This window comes from Globicephala melas, chromosome 1, assembly GCF_963455315.2.
Source record: "Globicephala melas chromosome 1, mGloMel1.2, whole genome shotgun sequence".
Lineage (NCBI taxonomy): Eukaryota > Metazoa > Chordata > Mammalia > Artiodactyla > Delphinidae > Globicephala > Globicephala melas.
Genome location: NC_083314.1, coordinates 178,345,666 through 178,368,626, shown reverse-complemented (window position 1 = coordinate 178,368,626; position 22,961 = coordinate 178,345,666). Strand labels below are relative to the sequence as shown.

The 22,961-nt window shown below is 40.7% G+C and overlaps 1 protein-coding gene across 1 annotated transcript in view; it reads left to right on the top strand.

Moving 5' to 3' along the window:
- Positions 1–22,961, top strand: part of VPS13D (vacuolar protein sorting 13 homolog D) — a 244,666-nt gene that overhangs the window by 132,742 nt on the left and 88,963 nt on the right. Inside the window, exons 59-64 of the mRNA XM_030878044.2 lie at positions 889–1,005; positions 1,836–1,985; positions 6,573–6,722; positions 7,683–7,779; positions 9,827–9,975; positions 22,007–22,141. Coding sequence (XP_030733904.1) covers positions 889–1,005; positions 1,836–1,985; positions 6,573–6,722; positions 7,683–7,779; positions 9,827–9,975; positions 22,007–22,141 — 798 coding nt within the window. The remainder of the gene's footprint in view (positions 1–888; positions 1,006–1,835; positions 1,986–6,572; positions 6,723–7,682; positions 7,780–9,826; positions 9,976–22,006; positions 22,142–22,961) is intronic.

Sequence of the window (22,961 nt, the reverse complement as noted above, 5' to 3'; positions counted from 1 at the left end):
AAATTTATTTTAACTTGCTCACTCTGGCTGCAGTGTGGAGAATTGGAGTGAAACTGGAGACAGAGAAAGGCCAGTTTGGAGGGATCTGGCTGAGAGATTATGGTGACCCGAACTAGAATACATGGCAGGGAGGTGGACATGAGGAGGACGTTGGAGAGAAATGAATAGAAATGAAGGCTTGTTAGGGGGTAGAGTCAGTCAGACTTAGTGATTGCTCGAATGTGCGGATGGGAGAGAGGAAGGAGTCAAGAATGGCCTTCAGGATTTTGATTTGGGCAACAAGGAGGATGATAATCTCCATCACTAAGAGATGTACACAGAGCAGACTTCTGGGGGGAAATGAGGAGTTAAGTTTTGGACTCATTAAGTGTATGGTATCTACAGGAAGGTGTCCGGAAGTCAGTGTAAGTATGGGTCTGTAGCTCAGGGAGAGTTCTGTGCTGGAGATAATGGATTTATCAGGCATGGGGAATTAGAGTTAAGGAAAAAGAAAAGATGTTGATGTGTAACAGCAAATTCTCTGAGATAGTACACCGTAATCCACAATATCTCTTTAAAAAGCACCCTTCTCTTAAGGCAAAAAATGAATGCCTTGATCCTGAGGTTTGCATGTTTTGACTTGAGCTATAATGCTAGATCACCTACAGATGCCTAACTCCCACTGTATGAAGCTCTCAAGGTCTACAGCTTGGTGTTAGTCATAGAGACTCAAGACCAAATTTGCTTCATTATTATATAAATCTTACCTTAGCAGTGCTTTGGAAACCATTAACTTCCATAGGATTATTGAGCATATAGTGACTTTGACTTACACAATTGGTATGGAGTGGGTTTCGCAGTGGAAGTTTGAGCCCTCTTAGTTAAGTACAGTGTTTTATTTGACCGCAGATAACAGATTTCTGCCAACGGAAAAGTGACCGTTCATCATACGAAGTGGATGAACTTCCTGTTATGGATCAAGAGCTGCAGAAATTAAAGAATCCAGACACAGAGCAGGAATTGGAAGTACGTATTAGCTATTGCAGGGTCATTTCTTCATTACAAATTTGTTTAGAATTTTTCTCTTTGGTTTTCTTAGTTGAGACCTTCTCTTTTCTTTCTGACCTCTGTGACTTCTAAGTATCAGTGTTACTTCATAATATTTAATGTTATCACATCATGAATGTGTGAATATGTTACTTAAATGACAGCTCAGGTCAAATCAGAATGTAACGAATGTTGTTACAGTAAGATGAAAATAAAGAAAGCTAAATTATTTGAATTTAAATAGGAGTGAAGGTTGAGAATAAGCAAACTAGGTTTTATCTTTTTGGCCCCAGTTGACTCTGACATCTTCATTTCCCTGGCCCTGTTTGGGCATTGGAAAGAAAGTGAAAAGTGTGGAAAGGAGCATGAGATAAGTGTGAAAAAGCACACTTATTCCATGTTTATTCATATAGGTTATTTTAAAAAAACACCTATATGTAAAGCACTGTATTGGATGTTATAGAAGTTTGGTGAATAACTTAATAAGAGCTTGTCTCTCAAATAGGGACAAAGATTCTCAAATGATTATTTTCCTGTAATGAGATGCAGAATGTCATCAGTGCTCCGGTAGAGGTGTTATCATATCACTGTGGAGTTCTGGTTGGGGTGGGGAGTGTGCCTGGAGAGGAAGGCTTGTAGTGAGATGATGGAATTTGAGCCGTCAAGGTGAGTAATACAGCTCCTACATGGTTTTCATCTGCTTAGAGGCAAAGTAGAGGGATTTAAAGCCATTTATTTCCTTGTCCTCTCCTGGCTACCTTGAGCTCTGTTTTAAACTGTCAGTGTGCCATATTTTGGTTTCCTTTCAGGTGCTTGTGAAGTTAGAAGGTGGAATTGGGTTGTCTTTAATTAATAAAGTCCCAGAAGAACTGGTCTTTGCAAGTCTTACGGGAATCAATGTGCACTACACACAGCTGGCCACCAGTCATATGCTAGAACTCAGCATACGGGATGTACAGGTGAGAGGGGGGCGCTTAGGACTTGTTGATCTCCTTTTCTTCCTGCTGAACAGCCGACCAGATCAGTGTTTGATGTTCTAAAAACTTTAGTACTTTGGCACAAATTTCTTATGGTCTTCAGAAAATCGTTCTATGAAAAGAATCCTTTTACCTATATTTGTCTTACTAATTTTTCTGTAGAGCAGAATTCTGAATATAGCAGCTAGTCCATCAGTAACTTAGATAACTTGGTCAAGGTGGCATGGAGGAAGGTGACCCATGGTCCCTCATCTTGCCAATAGAGAAAACAGCGGAAATCATCTAACCATAATTTAGAGGAACTGAAGTTCACCATAGGGAGAAAAACAAGGGAAGTGGACTTGTGCTTCTGATCAAGGTGGAGTAACAGATCTGATTTACTTTCCTACCTGAAACACCCCCAAAATCCAGATCAAGTAAGGAGACAACAGATTCAAGACACTGGACATCAGGCAACAAAGGACAGTGATCCCTGAGAGGTGGGAAACAGAAGAGGTGAGCCCTGCAATCACCCCAGCTTGCTGCCGTGAAAAAGTTTCCAGGCCATGTCACCAGGCGGAGAGACTGAGACAGAACCCAGCAGAGTGGATGAGCTGAGCAGGGTTAAGAGTCCTAGGACCAAGGCAGCCAGAGTTCATAGGACAGCAGACCTGGGAGGAGCATGCTGCACAGAAAGAACTCTCAGGAGATCTGCAGAGGGCCCCGCAGATGGTCAGCAAAGGACAGATGAGAGGAACCTACCGTCCGAAAGGGTCATAGCACCGGTCACAGCACCGGCTGCTCACCACCAGCCACACTGGGAAAACTGATAATTATGGGACATTGGGAGGAGCCTTCCAGAAAGTCTTGGGCCTCCGTGGTGAGCTATGTGCCCTAGGCTGAGCACTGCTCCAGACCTAGCTAACAAATCAGTCACACAGAAGGAAACTCTGAAAGAATCAAATCTGTTTCCAAGTAAATTAACCATGTCCCTGAACAACAAAGCTCAAGATTTAATGGAATACAGAAACATCCAGCACCCAGCAAAGCAAAAATCACAGTATGTGGCATCCTATCAGAAATTACCAGGTGTGCAAAGGGGTAGGAAGACACAGTATATAATGAGGAGCATAATCATTCAGAAGCAACCCAGAGCTGTTTGGATTTTCAGAGAAGGACATTAAAACTCATTGTAACTGTATTCTATTCTACATGTTCAAAAAGTTTAGCAGAGACATGGAAGATATAAAAATCTCAAATCAAACTTCTAGAGATTAAAATGGAATGGAAAAAACACTGGATTTGATCTGTAGCAGATGACACAGTGCAGAAAAAATGATTAGTGAACTTAAAGACATAACAAGAGAAACTGTCCAAATTGAAATACCCAAAGAAAAATAATCCAAGGGGAAAAAAACCCCACAAAGAGACCAGCATCAGTGACCTATGAGAAAACTTCAGGCAATCTAATATATGGATAATTGGAGTCCCCAGAGGAGAGAGAGAGGAGGAGACAGGAAAAAAAAAAAAAATTGGAAGGAATTTTGTAATTATTATGTTTGTTAGAGGGTTTTGTTCTTGTTGTTAGGTAAATGTCTGCCTTTTTTCTTTTTTTAAAACATGAATAACTTTTAAAAGTCATGAATTAGGGACTTCCCTGGTGGTCCAGTGGTTAAGAATCCGCCTTCCAACAAAGGGGGCGTGGGTTTGATCCCTGGTTGGGGAACTAAGATCCCACATTCCGAGGGGCAGCTAAGCCCGTGCACCCCAACTATTGAGCCGGCGTGCTCTATAGCTCGCGTGCCACAACTAGAGAGAAGCCCGTGCGCCGCAGTGAAGGATCCCGCATGCTGCAATGAAGATCCCATGTGCTGCAATTAAGACCCGATGCAGCCAAATAAATAAATAAATAAACATTAAAAAAAATTTAAAATCATGAATTAAATTCAATTTTATTTTTTTTAAAAAAAGATGTTTGACTATAGATTTTCCAAACTTAATGAAAACTATAAACTCACAGAAGCAGCTCAAACACAAATCCACATTCACACCGTCCCCTGTGCCTTTCCCCTGCCCTGCCACACATACGACATGAAGGAAACTGTACCAAGGTACATCATAATCAATTATTCAAAACCAGTGATAAAGCATCCAGATTAAAAAAGCCACGTTCCTCACAAGGAACAAAGGTGAGAATGACAGCCAGTTTCTTATTGGGAACAATGCAAGTGAGAATATGGTAAGCAACATCTTTAAAGTGTTGAAAGGAAAAAAAACCTGCCAACCTAGAAGTCTGTGCCCAGCAAATATATCTTTCAAAAACAAGGGTGAATTAAAGGTGTTTTTAGACATTCAAAAGCTAAAAGGACTCATTTCCAGCAGATCCACACTACAAAAAAATGTTAAAGGATTATCATGCCAAAACCCCTTTTCAGAAGAATTTTTTCTTTCATCATATATCACAAATAGCAAAGAGTTCAGGCTAATGACATCCCATTTGTTTGAGGATAAAAAGTTAATATCTTGCCACCTCTATTTCTTTGTCTTTCTTTTTTGATCTTACGGAGAAGATCCAAGGAATCATTTGCTGTTCATTAATTTCATTGACTTTTTACTGTAATTAAAAAGATTTTTTTTTCCTGTAGTACCTCTTGATTTCATGTGTGCTGTAAATTGTAGAAAATAAATAGATTTGAGAGTTTACTATGATTACAGTGCTATGAGGAAGAATTTTTAAGAACAGAAGATACAGTCCCACCCTTAGGGCGTGTCTAAATCTAATTGGGAGACTAAAACAAGAATCAGAAATTCACAGTTAGTACACTTGTGTCAAATGTGTTTGGGGAAAGAACAAAGAAGAGGTCAGAATAAGGTGAGACTTTATTGTCATTTCTATTGGGTGTGACAGGTGATTCACTCACTGGGTGAATTCTAACTGAGTTATCATCTGTGTGCTGGGCATGGCACTGGGCTCTGGAGATACCACCATGACTCAAAAGATGAAGTTTCTGCTCTCTGAACTAACAGACTAGGGGAGAAGTCAGCCAATAAGTGAGCGAGCAAGCAAATAAATAATTCCAACTTGGGGTAACTGCTGTGAGAGAATAAAGAGGGATGCTGCTGCTTTAGGTAAGGTGGCCTAGGAGGGTCTTCCTGAGGAAGTGGGAGCTGAGCCGAACTTGGAAGAATAGAATGAGAAAACCAGAGAAAAGGTATACTATGGGGAAAATGTTCCGGAAAATTCTGAGGGAGGAGAGACTTGCCCATCTTTGAGAAACAATGGGGAGGCTTGTGTGCAGGCATGGTGGTGAGCCTGGAGGAGAGTGGTATGTAGTGAGACTGGATCAGGTGGGCCCTTGGAGGCTGTGCTGAGGAGTGCTGTCCTGTCCTAGGAGATAAGGGAAGCCACTGCAGCGTGTCCAGGAAGGAGGGACATGATTTGTGTTTTCGAAAGATCATTTTGGCTGCTGTATAGAGAGCACATGGTAGGAGGCAAGAATGGAAGTAAGAAGAAGTGCTCTAGGTCCCTTGCCCTTCTCTCTGCACCTTGAAAGCCAACAGAAGGACCATCTGCAGCGACTGTACAAAATGGTTCTGTGGGAACCCATGTGATACAATGGAAAGGTCAAGGGCTTGATGCTCGAAATACCTGCATTTGAATCCCAACTCTCCTACTTACTATTATACCTTGTGAATATAATAGTAGTAATAGTGTGGGCAAGTAGTTTAACTTCTCTAAGCTTCTGTTTTCTTGTTTGTAAAACGGGGAGGAATAACAATTAACCTTTAGGGTTGTAGTGAGGGATGTGTTAGGTGATGTGTAGGAAGTATGCTTAGGGGTACCCGACACATGTTCTCTCCTCTTTCCTCTTCCTAGTGTGGGCCTTTAGGGTAAAACAAAGTAAAGATGCTTGCTTCCTGCCATGAGCCTCTGGATGTCCATAAACTTACCTGAGTGTGGAGAGTGTGTTCTCGGTGATGGTGCTGATGTGGGGGATGAATAGAGCAGTCCCTGGTGTCACTGCTTTCGTCGCTCCATTCCTAGAAGGGAGTTGACTTTAGGATGGGCAACTGTGCCCATTTGGTAGCCATCTGCTACTGATTCTCTCGTTTGAGTTCTTCAGGGAGTTTGGAGCAAGAGAAGCATTGATAGCCTAGTGGTTGAGAACGTTCGCTTTGGGGACAGAGAGAAGTGGAGTCAAGTTCTCGTTCTGTGATTGACTAGGTGTACAACCTTAGGCAGGGGACTCTCTTCTCAGCTTCTTTGTCTGTGACATGAGGACAGTGATGATCCCCAGGAGGTTGTGGTGAGGATGCAGCAGAGCCCTGAGTTTGATAACTTGGACAGGCTGGCCGTTGTGGGACTTGATGAGACAATGCTTGTGAGGGGACCAGCTAGGTGCGTGGCACACAGCACTCACCAAATAAAGTACAGCTCCTAACTGTTGCTATTATTGTTGCTGGTTTTAGTGAGAATATATTTTTCCAAAAGTACTTTCTGAATGACCTGCATATTGTGAGACCTAGTTAAAAGTAAAAATGAAAACTGAGCAATTTGTCTGTCTTTGTTGCTGCTTTTTCATGTCCTAGGTGGACAATCAGCTCCTTGGCACCACGCAGCCCTTCATGCTCTTTGTGACTCCACTGAGCAATGAGAATGAGGTCATTGAGACAGGCCCTGCTGTGCAAGTGAACACGGTGAAGTTCCCCAGTAAGAGTGCGCTGACCAACATCTACAAGGTAGGCTGGTGGGCTTGATTTGTCCTCTCGCAGCCAAGGCTCAGAGCAGCAGTTCAGGCTGTGGATGGAAATAGTCCAGTGGGGGTAAGGCACTAAGCAACTCGATACATTGTGTAGCGGAATTGATGGAAACTCCTCTTAAAACTTCAGATTCTCAGTTGTGTTGTCGATGATTCAGCGGGCAATAGTACTGAATCCATAGGGGCCAGAGTCTGTATTCGTCAGCGTGAAGTCTCTGCAGGGAAGTATAGCATCTTCTAGATTGGTTGTGACCAGGCATGATCTCGATATGTTATTAAAATAATAATCCAAAAATTAGCACACAACATTGTAAATCAACTATACTTCAATAAAATAAATTTAAAAAATAATAATCCAAGACTACTGGAAAAGGGATAGGAGGAGGGGCCTGACCTTGGGACAGGCATCCTCCTCTGTAAGCTGCCACACTATTTACTAAAAGCAGATCATTCAGAAGTGATAAACTTTCTTTCCTGGAGAAGTCTTCATGTACAGGCTAGCGTTACACCACCAAATTCTGGAAAAGTGGGAGCTAAGACGTTGCTTCTCATATTTCTGGTCCTTTGTCACCAGCGCCAGTGGGGTCAAGCCTGCCTGTGGCCCTCCAATTCACAAGCCCAGTTCTGCTCCTTAAACTAGCTGCTGTCCATGTGAGCTCAGTACCATATACCACAGTGCATCTGAAAGTATAATCCTGACTAACCAGACACAGATGCCCTGGGAACCAAGCAATAGGATGGTGAATCGTCTACTAAACATCTTCTGGAATTTTTGATTCATTATAACAATGTAGAGAGAGATGAGCCAGAAAAAATTTGGCAGTATGATTATGAAATCACATAAGTAAAGAGACCACGCCATATCACAGGGGCCTTCTTAGGGCGCGGATGAGAGTTCCTCTGGCATTCGCACTGTAAATCAGAATTTCTTTATCTCTAGCATCTGATGGTCACGGCTCAGAGATTCACGGTACAAATTGAGGAGAAACTGCTCCTCAAGCTGCTGAGTTTCTTTGGCTACGATCAGGCAGAATCAGGTAATGTCGAATGTTCTAGGTGTGTATCTGGGAATTGGCCCAAGGGTGGCATTTTTTAGTCTGCTTGTGAAAATAGGTGGCCTCTGAATGCCTGGCAAGCTCCCTATCCACTTCATAGTCTGAGCTGGGAAGCTAAGGTTTGCGGTTCAGTTCTCTTTCTAAGTATTGCTTGTTGACAGGTATTGAGGTGTATCTGTGTACGAAAGAAGCTGCTCCAAGGGTCTCTGGTGTCCCAGCATACCCAGGGGCAAGCTTTTGGGAAGCAGTATATTGTTCCTCTTTGTTTCATGTTTTTTGACTCATCTGCTTTAAGATGGCAGAAATGATGTTAGTCATTTAGCAAACCACTTTGTTTCCTAACCTTTGTTTATTAAACAGATTCAGGGCCAAGAATCAGAAATCCCTTCGGCAGTTCCTTTGGTTTAGCTGAGGAAAAAAATTGGCTAGCCTCAACTCCTTAACTTTTTTTCACATCCATACCCTTATGCCTTAATGTAATTACAAAGGTTTCTTGTTACTTTTCTCTTCTTTGGAGAGGGGAGTAGGATAAGCTTTTGAAAGACCTAAATTTTCCAGCAGTGCCACAGAAATTATGTAGCTGTCGTCTCTTTATTTTAGATCCCTCATCATGGCCTTTGCTAGACTGTATATACAGCTTAGAAAGAAGTCAGTAATGCTTAGTCTTTTGAAGACTAAACTAAATACTGAGCCTAAAGAAATGATAAGATAGAGACTTTTAATGTTTATCTGCCCATGTAGGCTAAAGGGGGAAAAAAATCCCTGGGGACGTGTGTACATATGAACATACATGCACGCAATGCAAGAAAGATATTTTTGCTCTGTTTACCCCAGACTTAGACTTTAAGCTTTAAGTAAGTGTCTTTGGGATCAGGAGCAGAGCCTGTCTGTTTAGTGCTGCGTTCTCCACTTTGGGTCAGAACGCCAGTGTTTATTTGTGTTCAGAGAGCCACTTGAGCCTGCCTGCCAGGTATCTGTTCTCTTTTGGGTACCTTCTTGGGAAGTTTTACTTTAAATTTGATTGGACACGCTTTTCTTGTAAGTTGCTCTAAATAAATTTCTCCCCAAGCATTGTCTAGTGGATTTAGACTCTTTTGTAAAATCCTTGCCTGCCTTTCATTGAGGAATCTCCTCTGCCTTCTATAACTATTCCTGTTCCCTGAATACAGATAAGCCTATCTCTGTTGCGGTATCTTTTTTTTTTTTTTTTTAACCTATTCCCTTCTTTCTATAAATAGAACTGTATAAAAGCTTACAGTATAAATTTGTTTGATATGTAGATATGTACAGTCTCTTTGGTTTTATTTTTAAAAGCACCTGAATCCAAGTGCAAATAAGCTGCCCACATGGGTGTGGGGACAGCATCAAGTTGAAGAGCACATTGCTGTGTTTTAGCCTGTGTTCATCCCTTTTGCTTCATGAGATAACAAGTGAGAAATCGGCCTCCACTCTGCTATTTAAATGATGTCCACTGTTTGGGAGAGAGAGCCACTTGTTGTGATGTTGGTTCTTTATAGCCTGCAGCCTGTTTCTTTTCAAGGCATTATGTTTCGCTCAGATTCATCATTTAATTGGTCATGTTGTTCATGATGATTCAGTTAATCTACACTCCAGGTACTTATTTAGATACCATTTTCTGAAATAAATTCAGATAATCTGGGTCATTTATAATAATAATGATAACGGCATGGTTTCTAGAAAACGCATTGCCATCAAGCACACCCATGACCTTTGGCTTTCCCACCTGGATTATTTTTTCCAGAGATGATATCTGCCAGATGGTAATAGAGTCACAATCAAAAGATTAAGCTATTGTACTTTTTGGATCAGCAACATGAACCAGATCTACTTTTACAAAGAAATGGCATCAGGATACTGTACATATTACTGAGCCCTAAAAAATTAAATTTAGACAAATAGACGTTTACATTTTTCTGTGAGTTTCTTTTCAATGTGAACGAAAGTATTTGAATCATGAGACTTCAGAGGAAACTTATTTTTCAAGAAAACAATTCTACCTTTGTACCAGAGGTGGAAAAATACGATGAAAACCTCCACGAAAAGACAGCTGAGCAAGGTGGGACGCCAATTCGATACTACTTTGAAAATCTCAAAATCAGCATCCCCCAGATCAAGCTGAGCGTGTTCACCTCCAACAAGCTACCACTGGATCTCAAGGTGAGCTGCTAGCTGGGTAAGTTTTAAAAATGACTTTTCCTTGGAAAAGAATGAGTGTGTTTACCACTTGCTTTTTCCGTCCAGTATCATCATTTGTAGCAGATATTTTTACAGGTTTTCTTTTTTGAGAATTTTTAGCGACTCATATGTGTACGTACATATGTACAGTTGACCGTTGAATAGTGTGAGAGTTAGGAGCACCCACCCCTCCTCGCAATTGAAAATCTGCATATAACTTCCATTATGTGCAGTTCTGCATCCGAGTAAACTTTTGAAAAGATCCGCATGTCAGTGGACCATGCAGTTCAAACTAAGTGTGGTGTTCAAGGGTCAACTGTATATTCCTTTTCTTTTCTTTTCTTTTTTTTAATGTTTAAGTATGACTTTGCTAAAGATTAAAGAGTAACAAAAGAGAGTAAACACAGAATTACATAAAACCCCATCTGCCCTCTGCTTAGCTCTTGGCTCATCTCAGTGAGGTAAAAGCCTCCTTTCCTAGGGCCGCTCCCAGACTCGAGAGAAAAGCTGTAGCCAAGACAATATCTTCTTTTTGTGCCTGAGTCCTGCCTGCCCTCCTTCTCGCCTCCTAAGTACTCACCTCTTTTTGAATGGTTGACGGTGGAAATGTCTACCACCTTCAAGGATGACGCGGTCACTTACCCACCAAGGTGTGGCCTCCCCTACCCACCATATTAGGATGAGACACTCCTACAGAGCATCTGGATATGCACTTGACAGATACAGTCTGAATACCATCTTTATTTTCTGCAGTAAAATCTATTAAAATTAAGGGATGCTTCTAGAATGCAAATCCAAGCCTGTCTGACTCTAAAGTTTATATACATTTTACCCCTATGCTGTGCTGTCCCTTAGAACATAAGGAGGCGGAGGATTTTAGAGCTCTGTGAGTCCTTAATGATGCCCTTCCTTGATGAACAAGGATATTGGAGTTCACAGTGTTTTGTCACTGAAGCCTGTGTAGTTGGAGCAGGAGTAGAACCCAGGTGATTGTTGGAAGGTCCTTCCTTAGGCAGAGTCTACATCTGCCTCCCTGCAGCCTGCACCCCTTACTTCTGGTTCTTTCCTCTGTTGCACTTGAAGATGGGTATCAGGGCATCTACCTCCCCACTAACCACCGGTCGAAGGCTTTCCCACTGCCCCATGCTGCCTCCTTTAAGATGCTGCAGGGTGGTCTTTCTTTCTGAACAGGAGTAGCTAGAGATGTGGACAAATAAGTGATAAACCTGGAGTCATAAATTTCCATGCCTGCAGGAACTGTGCCAGCAGTGAAGTTGGCGAAGCAGCCCCGGGGGCACCGTGGCCCTCAGAGTGTGCACTCTTCATCTGAAGGGGGCAGTGCAGCTCAGCTCCAGCCAGTTGTTATGGGGGAATGTGAACCCAGTGTTGCCAGATCTTCGGAGTTTTTAAAGTGAAGCCGGAAATCTGGATTTTTATGTGGAATCTCCTGGTTTTTAAATGTTGGCAACCGATTTGAATTTTTTTGTTTTTGTTTTTAAGCCTTGTGGACCTAACAAAACACATGTGTGGGCCTCATGTGGGCCCACGATTTGCCAGCTCACAACTTCTAAAATAGACTTATAGGTAACAAGACAGTAGTCTGGTCCAAATCAAGTCGTTTTTGGGTAAGGACAGGGCAAGGGTGACTGCTTCATTAAGGCAGCAAACGGGGTGAGTAGTTGGGAATGCAGGTCGGGACCGGGGAGCTCCTGCAACCATCCTGAGAACAGGGCCTTCTCCATGGACTGTCCTGTCTGCTTAATTAGCTTTAACTTCATGTTTCCCAGGAGACTAAAGATACTTATAATTAGCATGGGAGTGGGGGGGAAACCATGGGAAAACCACTATCTTGCTAATATCCACAAGTATCCACTTGACTTATGTGACCCTTTGGAATGGGTTTGTTTGATAAAGTATATATTCCCCCAGAACACTTGGCACTCACCCAGCAAACCAGTGTCAAGCATTTCCTGAGAGTTAAGGACTTCTTGTTTTCTAAATCATCTTACTAAGAAACACAGACACCTAATTGTTCCTTCCAAATTGCTCCTGGTAGAAGATTTCCCCCCAGACTAACAAATGCAGTATGATTTTCTACAGTTGAAGTAGCTTCAGGCCCCCAGTTCCTTGGTATTGATGCTTGCACGCTCACCCTGCATGCAATACACTGGGAGTCGTTTAGGTTGAGTGTTTCATTTGGCGCTATATTGAAGGAACATTTTCAAGGCATTTTTCAAATGATTGCTAAACAGATTCAGTGGAGCAGCCACATTATGAGGTGTGGGGCGGGGGACACCCTGAATGTGGTACCTTAATGTTTCAAACAGGGTGCTGGGAATTGGGATGTCAGAGTTAAATTCTCAGCTTACAGAAGTCACCATTTTATTGTGTCTTGCCTTCTCCTCGAGGAGTCTGGGACTCATAAATAATGTCATTTATTCAAATAGTTTTCTAACAGAGTAATATCCCTTTATTAGTAGCTCTTAGGAAGAGCAGTCTGCTCTTTGAGATGAATATGTAACGGCTAAAAGTATGTGCTTAGGAAATGGAGTCCTGTCCCAGAGCAGGAATCATGAGAGTCTGACTAAAAGGTAACCATGTCTTTGGTATTGAAGGCATAATTATCTTGATTCTCTTGACTCCAGGCCAGAAACGAGGCTGTCAGAAGTCTCAGAGGGAAGTCTCTTCAGGTTTACACCGAGGGTACATTATTGCCAGATAGAGTGTCTGTTCAGAAGGACTCAAAGCAGTTTCACATCTGCTATCTCAATTGGATTCCTTACTCTGCGATGGAAGAAGGGGGAGATAATAGTTCCATCTCACAAATGCAGAGACGAAAGCACGGCATTCCCCGCCCCCCCCACCCATTCGCCATTATTCTCCCAAGTTTGCATGTTAGAGAGTAGCAGAATAATATTGAAAGTGCCAGGTAGTTTATATGTTCTTTCGGTTTTCTTAAAGATCAAAAGAGTCCAGGAGCCTTTAAAAGGTTTCATAAGGTGGCCTACAGCAGCCCTTTTCCCATTTAGAGCATTGGGGTATTACAAAAGAAGGGCTTTAATTGAGCAATCTAGTTTGGAAGAAAACCCACATTTTAATGGTCGGAGAGCAAGAGGGTGGGGGTGAGGGGGAATTTCAAACAAAGACACTATTTAAAAAGCCTAAAGCTGTCTTCTCAAAGGCTTGAAATAATTTGTTGGGAAACTTCAGACCCTTTACTTTTTCCTCCCCTCCCTAAATAAAAACCAGATTTGTTAAAAGGAAAAAAGATCCAGTATTGTTAATTGTATTTCAGAAAGTGCCAGAGAGGGAAATATCCCTGTAGTTTTAAACACTGTCCCAAGAGGCAAGTGGGCAAATACCCTGCTTCACATAAACAGTCTCTATGTACCATAAATAAACCTTTAAAGAATGAATTCCAGACAGTTTTGTTTAGTGCAGGATAAACTAAGAAGGGAAAGGACATGGCCCAGGGACTAGCTTGTGATCTGAGACCTTATGGCATATGGACAGGTATTTCTTCTTTCAACTCTATAAAGTTTCTGGAAGACTTCAGCGGTTTTTATCTGGCGGAAGTAGGAATAGACATTTTCCTATTTTTATTAGGAACTTATGAGCACAGATTGCTTTCTCCAGAATCCATTTTATAACAGGAAACTGTCTGCTACTTGAGTAAATAAGCATCAACTTTGTATACTACTGTATTTGATTAGTCATTCAGTTACTACAAGAAAAAGCCCTGTTTGGCTCGGAAAGAGGGAAACTCTCATCTCCTGTACTTTGACTCACCAGAACAACCTGAAGGTGGCAGAGTAATTCATACCAGTGTGCCATATCTCAGCTTTTTCAAATGTGGGAGGCCCCAAAGCAGTACCAGGTAAAGATCATTTTTACTGAAAGGCCAGAATACTTCCTTGGTTCAGACAAAGCACGTTAGCCACTCAGAAAGGGGATAGTGTCTCTCATGAGGGCTTTGACAACTTAGTAGAGGTTTCAAAGTCTTTGTGTTATGTGTGGTTCTTCTTCTTCAGTGTTTGGTTGCAATGAGAAAGTTGGGGTACAAAGCTTTTTGCTGTATGCCTTTGCTTTGATCTCATTTCCTCTTTTCTGAGAAGAAAGTAATGCTCAGAGTTGTATTGACAAAACAAACTGCTGAACTGATGTCAGTACCTGGCTTTACTAACATATCTATTTATTGTGGGTCTGAGCAAAGCAGTTGAGGCTATGGGGCCTCAGTTTCTGTGTCAGTGAAATGGGGAGAATAGTGCCTGCTCACTTCATCATCACTCACCATGTGCATGGGTGAGACATTCAAGAATGAATAGCAGAACATTTTTCAGGAGAAGTAAAATAATCCTCTTTTCTGGTCTTCATGCTTTCTGCCTGTTAGGTAGTTGTGGTTGTGAAAATGAGCATGTTCAAGTCTACGATCTACTAATAACTAGCTACAGGAGTTTAGGCCACCCACTTAACGTTTCTTTGGTTTTATTTATTTAAAGAAATAAGAGTGTTAGGCTGAATTAACTTGCGGATGCTCTTAATCTCCGAAATGTTTTGTCCTGAAATTTAGTAGGAGGTTGCGAGTGACTTCCCAAGGCACCAGATGCAGTGGCCTTTTTTCTGTCCTCATCTTTGTCAGATCCTCTGCCATATTTGATATTGCTGACCTCCCTGTTCTTGGCGTTGTCCTTGCTGGTTCTCCTGTTATTCTTCTGTTTGTTTCTTCTCTTCTCCTAACTCATATGTTTATTAAAAAGGGCCATTTTTCTCCTCTGTGAACTAAACTGTCTGGTCATATCACTTGTCCATTTTAAAAATCACTTTATTGGTCTTTTATCTCCTCTTATTTTAGAAGCTCTTTATAGAAGTTTTGTCTTTGTTATAAGTTGCAAGTATTTTTTCTTTGGCTTTTCATTTGTCGTTTTTACTTTGCTTTTGGTGTGCGTATGTTTTTTAAAATCATACAGAAGCTTTCTATTTTATGTTGTCAAACTTATCAGTCTTTTGCCTTTTGAATCTGAATTTTGAGTCACAAAAAAGTTCTCCCACTCTGGTTTTAGACAGTTTCATCTAGGTTTTCTTCGATTATATAACTTCATTTCAATTAAACATGCTCTTGTTCCAGAAGAATTTAAAGCAGGCTCTGAAAGTACATGCTGAAGGATTAAAAAATAAGTGAGAAAATAAAATAGAAAGTCCAGTAAATTGCACATTTGTATTAAATTATTTTAATATAAAGGCATTTCAATTCAGTGGAGAATATATAGATGTTTTAATAAATGCTATTGGACTAATTAGCCATATGGAAAAATATAAAATTAAATTTATTATTCACACTCTGTATAAGAATAAATTCCAAGTAGATTAGAGATTTACTGACATTATTAGCATGGAAAAGTGTTTTTACGTTTAAAAAAAGAAGAGTATTTGGCATGCTCTCTAAAATCCCTAAAATGTACATCATGTTAAATAAAAATATAATTAGAAAATAGGCCATATCCAAAAATTGTCAATTGGAAAATAGGCCATATCCAAAAATTGTTAACTGGCTTATAGCAGACCCAAACCAGCTGAGAACTACAAGGCAAGCTGGATTGAAAAAAGCCCAAAAGTCTGTTTGAAGGTATTGGAAAGTTACCAAGACAGCCAGTACTTGAGGGGCCACGATTTATGAGAGGAAGGAGACTGGATAAGGTGAGCCCAGCATTTACTCTGGTTTTATTTTTGAGACAACTCTAATTTGTAAGTGGTGTAGGGAGAAAGGTAAATAAGTCAAGCAGAAAGCAGCTGCCCAAAGTCAGAGAATCCGAGGAAAGCTTTGGGCAGCCTCACAGGGCTGGCCAAGCAAGAGAGAGACTCCATTGCTACTGAGAGAGCTGGTAATTGAGGGGCTCAGATCTTTTTTTTTTTTTTAATTGAAGTATAGTTGACTTACAATGTTGTGCTAGTTTCACATGTACAGCGAAGTGATTCAGTTATACTTATGTTCTTTTCCATTATAGGTTATTACAGGATATTGAATATAATTCCCTGTGCTATACAGTAGAACCTTGTTGTTTATCTGTTTTGTATCTGCTAATCCCAAACCCCTAATTTATCCTCCTCTGACCCCCGCTTTCCCCTTTGGTAACTACAAGTTTGTTTTCTATGTCTTTGAGTCTGTTTCTGTTTTGTAAATAAATTTATTTGTATCATATTTTAGATTCCACGTATAAGTGATATTATATGATATTTGTCTTTTTCTGACTTATTTCACTTAGTATGATAATCTCTAGGTCCATCCATGTTGCTGCAAATGGCATTGTTTCATTTTTTTTTAATAGCTGAGTAGTATTCCATTGTGTGTGTGTGTGTGTGTGTATGTGTTTGTGTACACACCGCATATTCTTTATCCATTCATCTGTCGATGGACATTTAGGTTGCTTCCATGTCTTGGCTATTGTAAACAGTGCAGCTATGAACATTGGGGTTCATGTATCCTTTCGAAATAGTCTTCTCTGGATATATGCCCAGGAGTGGGATTGCTGGATCATATGGCAACTCTGTTTTTAGTTATTTAAGGAATCTCCATACTGTTTTCCATAGTGGCTGCATGTATTTACATTGCCACCAACAGTGTAGGAGGGTTCCCTTTTTTCCATACCCTCTGTAGCATTTTTATTATTTGTAGACTTTTTAATGATTGCCATTCTGACTGGTGTGAGGTGGTACCTCATTGTAGTTTCGATTTGCATTTCTCTAGTAATTAGGGATGTTGAGCATCTTTCCATGTGCATTTTGGCCATCTGTATGTCTTCTTTGGAGAAACGTCTATTTAGGCCTTCTGCCCTTTTTCTGATTGGGTTGTTTGTTTTTTTGTTATTGAGTTATATGAGCTGTTTGTATATTTTGGAAATTAAGACCTTGTTGGTCTCATTGTTTGCAAATATTTTCTCCCAGTCCGTAGGCTGTCTTTTCGTTTTGTTGATGGTTTCCTTTGCTGTGTAAAAGCTTATAAGTTTGATTAGGTCCCATTTGTTTATTTTTACTTTGATTTCTTTTGCCTTGGGAGAGTGACTTAAGAAAACATTGCTACGATTTACATCAGAAAATGTTTTGCCTATGTTCTCTTCTAGGAGTTTTATGGTGTCATGTCTTATATTTAAGTCTTTAAGCCATTTTGAGTTTATTTTTATGCATGGTGTGAGGGAATGTTCTCACTTCATTGATTTACATGCAGCTGTCCAGCTTTCCCAACACTACTTGCCAAAGAGACTGTCTTTTTTCCACTGTATATTCTTGCCTCCTTTGTCGAAGATTAATTGACCGTAGGTGTGGAGGGGCTCATATCTTACAGAGAAGGGACAGGCAGAACAGAAACCCCAATAGTCTGAGCTGTTTTGTTTCTTGAAGCAGATGCCAATTTCTAAGTAGTCTGAGAGAAGCCAAGCAAAAAGTAGCAGCCAAGAGGCTAACTAAATAGATCTTTTAGCAGTTTTATGGTGCTGGGGAGATCACAAGGGGAGGAATGGAATTGGTTTTCAGTTGAGACTGCTGAAGGACTATACCAAACCTTATAAAGATGGAAACAGACCAAGATTATCTTTACAAGGACTGAAAGCCAGCCTTGAAAACACTGATTGGATTAATAAGCCTCTTTAACTGCCTGCCAGACACTAAAGACTCATTTAAAATCTATAAGTTTTTATACAGAGTGTAGCATCCAATCACAGATTACCAGGCCTATCAAGAGAAAAAACAGACGCTAGAAACAGACACTAGAAACAGAGAAACCAGATGTTGACATTATCAGACACAGAATTTAAAATAAGTGTAAATGTGTTCAAGAAGTTTACCAGAAAACTGTAATTTATATTTTTAACATAATCAGGTAATAAAGGAATATTACAGACTAGAATTTTTTCACAAACATAGAAGAAAGAAATTTGGACAAAATGTCACCAAATCAAATATAGCAATATATAAGAAGAAAAATACAGTTGACCCTTGAACAACATGGGGTTTGAACTGCATGGGTCCACTTATATACTGATTTTTTTTTTCCAGTAAATGCAGCACTGCATGATCATGGTTGGTCAAATCTGTGGATGTGGAACTGTGGATATGGAGGGCTGACTGTAAAGCTACATGAGAATTTTTGACTGTATAGGGGATTGGCACTCCTAACCCTCACGTTGTTCAAGGGCCAACTGTATATCATAACCAAATCAGGTTTATGCCAGGGTTGTAAGTTTACTTTACATTTCCAAATAAATCATGTCATTCACCACATCAGCAGAATGAAAGAATTTAAAAATATGATTATCTCAATAGTTGCACAGAAGTCTTTTGACAAAATTCAGCATCCATTTATGATAAGAACTCAGGAAACAAAAAAATAGAAAGGAACTGCCTTAATCTGATAAAGTGTCTCCATAAAAAAGCTACCCCAAATATCGTACACAGTGATGACCTGTTGAAAGCAGGGAAGGATGGCCATTTTCACCACTTCTGTTCACTATTATGTTGGAGATCCTAGCCAGTGCAATAAATAAATAAAAGGTATAAAGACTGGATAGGAAAATGAAAACTTTATTATTTGCAGAGAACATGATTACCTAGAAAATCTAAAAGGATATACAACTAAGTTATTAGAATAAATAAGTAAATTTAACAAGGTCACTGAAGACGTTGTACAAAAATCAGTTTTATTTCTATATGTCAGAGAAAAGGAAAATTTGAAGGATGTCTTTACAACACCATTAAGAAAACATCAAATACAATATCATCTATTGTTCTGTAACGAATCATGCCAAAACTTAGTAGTTTAAAACAACCATTTTATTTGTTGACAAATCTGTGGGTCAGCAATTTAGACTGGACTTAGCTGGGTGCTGTTTCCGCTGGACTTACTTGTGGTTATTGATGTGGCTGCAGTCACCTGCCAGTCAGCTGAGACCAAAGGGTATATAAGATGACCTTACAGCCGTGTCAGGCGCTTGGTGTTGGCTGTCAATAGACCCCCTTCCACGTGGTCTCTCGTCTTCAAGGAAGCTAGTCTCAGCCTCTTCACATGGTGGAAACATCAAAAAGGGTGGAGCAGAAGCTCCAAGATCTCTTGAGGCCAAAGCTCAGAGATTGCACGTTACTTCTGCTGCACTTTATTGTTTGAAGCAAGTTATAAGGTCAGTGCAGATTCAGGCGAAGGGGAAATAGACTCTGCTAATGATAGAAGATGCAAAGAATTTGGGGCCATTTTTACTGTACCACAGATACCTAGGAATAAATCCAACAAAGTGTGTACGAGACCTCTGCACAGAAAGCAATTAAATATTACTGAGAGAAATTTTAAAAGGGCTAAACAAGTAAAGGGGTGCACCATGTTAATACATTGGAAGATTCAATATTATAAAGTTGTCATTTCTTCTCAAATTGATCTATAGATTCAATAGAGTCTTGATAAAAATTCTAGCAATTTTTTTGGTGGCAGATTGACAGGCTGATTCTAAAATTTATTTGGAGATGAAAAGTGCAAAGAGTAACCAAGGTAGTTCTGAAGAAAAAGAACAAAGTTGGCGAGCTTACACTAACATACTTCAAAATTATTATAAAACTATAGTAATTAAGACAGTGTGGTATTGACAGAAGGCAGGGCAAAATGAAACACAAAGGAGAATCCAAAAACAGACACATATAAGTACATTCACTTGACTTATGACAAAGTTACCCTGTACTACAATAAGGGGAAGGATGGCCTTTCAATAAATGTTATTCAGTTGATTAGATACCCATGTGGAAAAAATGCTTCTTGATCTGTGCTTTAGAACATATATAATAATCACGTTCAGGTAGATTGTAGATTTAAATGTGAAGAGCAGAACAATAAAAATTCTGTAAGTAAACATATGGGAATATCTTTATGACCTTAGTGTAGGTAATTTCTTAACTATGACCTAGAAAGTTCTTTCCATAAAGGAAAGATTGTTAAGTTGGATTTCATTAAAACTAAGAATGTCTGCTATCAAAAAACACCGAGTGATAAGACAAGTCCCATAATGGGAGAAGATACTTGCAGTATATTCATGAAACAGAAGACTTGTATACAGAATGTATAAGAAAAACTCCTACAAAACTATAAGGAAAAAACAGACAATCCACTATGAAAATGAGCAAAAGACTCAAGTAGGAACTTAACAAAAAAAGTATATCCACGAGGCTGATGTGTGTATTATCAGGTGCGTAATCTCATCCTTCAACAAGAAGATGGAAATTAAAACCACACTGAGTTACCATTACACACCCATTAGAATATTTGTATTTTAAAAAGCTATCTTTGGGACTTCCATAGTGGCGCAGTGGTTAAGAATCCGCCTGCCAATGCAGGGGACACAGGTTCGATCCCTGGTCCGGGAAGATCCCACATGCCGGGGAGCAGCTAAGCCCGTGCGCCACAACTACTGAGCCTGCGCTCTGGAGCCCGCGAGCCACAACTACTGAGCCTGTGTGCCACAACTACTGAAGCCCGCGTGCCTAGAGCCCATGCTCTGCAACAAGAGAAGCCACCGTGTTGAGAAGCCCGCGCACCGCAACAGAGTAGCCCCCACTCGCTGCAACTAGAGAAAGCCTGCGTGCAGCAACAAAGACCCAACACAGCCAAAAATAAATAAATTAATTAATTAATTAATTTCTAAAAAGCTATCTTTACCACGTGTTGGTGAGGATGTAGCATAACAGGAAATTTCATAGACGGCTGCAGGGAGAGTAAGCCGGTTCAGCTGCCTCGGAAAACTGCTTGGCAGCATAGGCTATAAGGTTGAATGTGTACGTTCTTTATGACCCGGCAGTTCCACTTCCAGGTAGATATTCAAGAAAAATGCATACAAATGTGCCCCAAAAGACATGTCCAAGAATGTTCATAGCAGCATTATACATAATAGCAAAAAAATGGAAACAGCACAACTGTTCCATCAACAGCAGTGGTTAAATAGTTTTATTCATATGTTGGAATACTGTGTAGCACTGACAGCTGTGTTTAAACTGCAGCTGTGTGCAGCAACCTAGTGACTCACAGACTTACTGTTGATGTCAGAAGCCACATACAATAAAGTCCATACTGATGATTGCATTTAGATAGAATTCAAAGTGGGAAAAACTCAGCTGTGGTGCTGGAAGTCAAGATACTGGTTACCACGGGCTTCCCTGGTGGCGAAGTGGTTAAGGATCTGCCTGCCAATGCAGGGGACACGGGTTTGAGCCCTGGTCCGGGAAGCTCCCACATGCCGCGGAGCTACTGAGCCTGCACTCTAGAGCCTGCGAGCCACAACTACTGAGCCCACGTGCCACAACTACTGAAGTCTGCATGCCTAGAGCCTGTGCCCCGCAACGAGAGAAGCCACCGTGATGAGAAGCCCGCGCACCACAACGAAGAGTAGCCCCCGCTCACCGCAACTAGAGAAAGCCTGCACGCAGCGCCAAAGACCCAGTACAGCCAAAAAAACCCGATATAAATAAATAAATAAATTTATTTTTTAAAAAAAGCATACTGGTTACCTTAGGGGAAGAGGGGGTCTTGATGGGAGGTCCACAAAGAGGGGATGGTGGTGTGGTGCTTCCAAGTTGGGGATAATAACCGACTTTCTGGTCTGCGTGGTGGTTACATGGTTGTGTTTACTTTGAGAAAAATCGCTGAACCGTACATTTGATTAGTACACCTTTCCGTATGTGTGGTATGCTTCAGTCAAAAAGTAGAACGTGACATACAGATCCAAAACAGACCAGAAAGATTGTGCTGTGAAGCTAAGAGTGTTTATTTTTATGTGATATATGTTACTTTGAGTGATATATCTATATATTTTTTTATATATTCCTAATATTTTACTTTTGTAATTACAGGGGAAAATCCTTATTTATGAATATCATAACCTTGATTCTCATTGGAAAGTTGACTTGTAGCTTTCATGGAATTCAGAATTACAGTACCCTGGAAGGCCGTCATATGGCTAAAGCATATTGTTGCCTTTCTCCCCCTAACTAGGCCCTCAAAAGCACCTTGGGGTTTCCATTGATTCGGTTTGAAGATGCCGTGATTAATCTGGATCCATTCACTCGGGTACATCCCTATGAGACCAAGGAATTCATCATCAATGATATCCTCAAACATTTCCAGGAGGTGAGCTTTGGAGCAGTACTTAGGGGCTGGAGCGTAAGCAGAATGATTGTTTTAGTTGTTTGGGAATTCTGGTTACTGACATGTCACTACTGACAATCCAGATGAACATTTTAGCTCTGATTGTTGTGTTATGGGTCACATCACAGCCCATGAAGTCCACGCACATCATGAAACTCTTGAGACAGTGCATCTGATTTATGAACGGATAATCTTGTCTCTCAGAACTGGTCTCGGGGGCTTCCACTAGATCAGTCACAATCTTAAGGGTTTAATTGAGGCTTTCATGACAATGCAAAAGACTATGAATGTGAACCCTGTTTGCCAGGCATGGGCCTACTTTCAGTGACCACATCAGTGTTCTTGGAGCCTATGAAATCCTGCGCTAGAGCTGAACTTAAAAAGTTTTTATCAAGTTTGGATATTTTCCATTTTGTATTTATTATCCAGACTGCAAAGACCAAAATCTAAAGCCAAGACGTACTCTTCGGTGACTAGAAGGGTCAAGGTCATATCACATTTATTTGCTGTCAGAGTTAAAGTGTATCCTATGCGTGTTCCCTTCTCTCCTTCCTCCCTCCTATCTCCCCCCTTTCTTTCTTTGCTTCCTTCTTTGACCTCCCTCACCGGTGATATTTCCACTGCACTGTGAGGAGAGTGAGATAGCGGATATCCCTGGACTGTGGAGTCAGGCAGCGGGGGCACACAGGAAGTGAGGGGGTTGCTGGGTAGATCTGAACGTGCCCACTCTATGCACCACCGGCTCGGCAGACTCTGAGGGGTCTCTGAGGGGTCTCCAGGTCTGCTTCCTCCCTCACTTTCC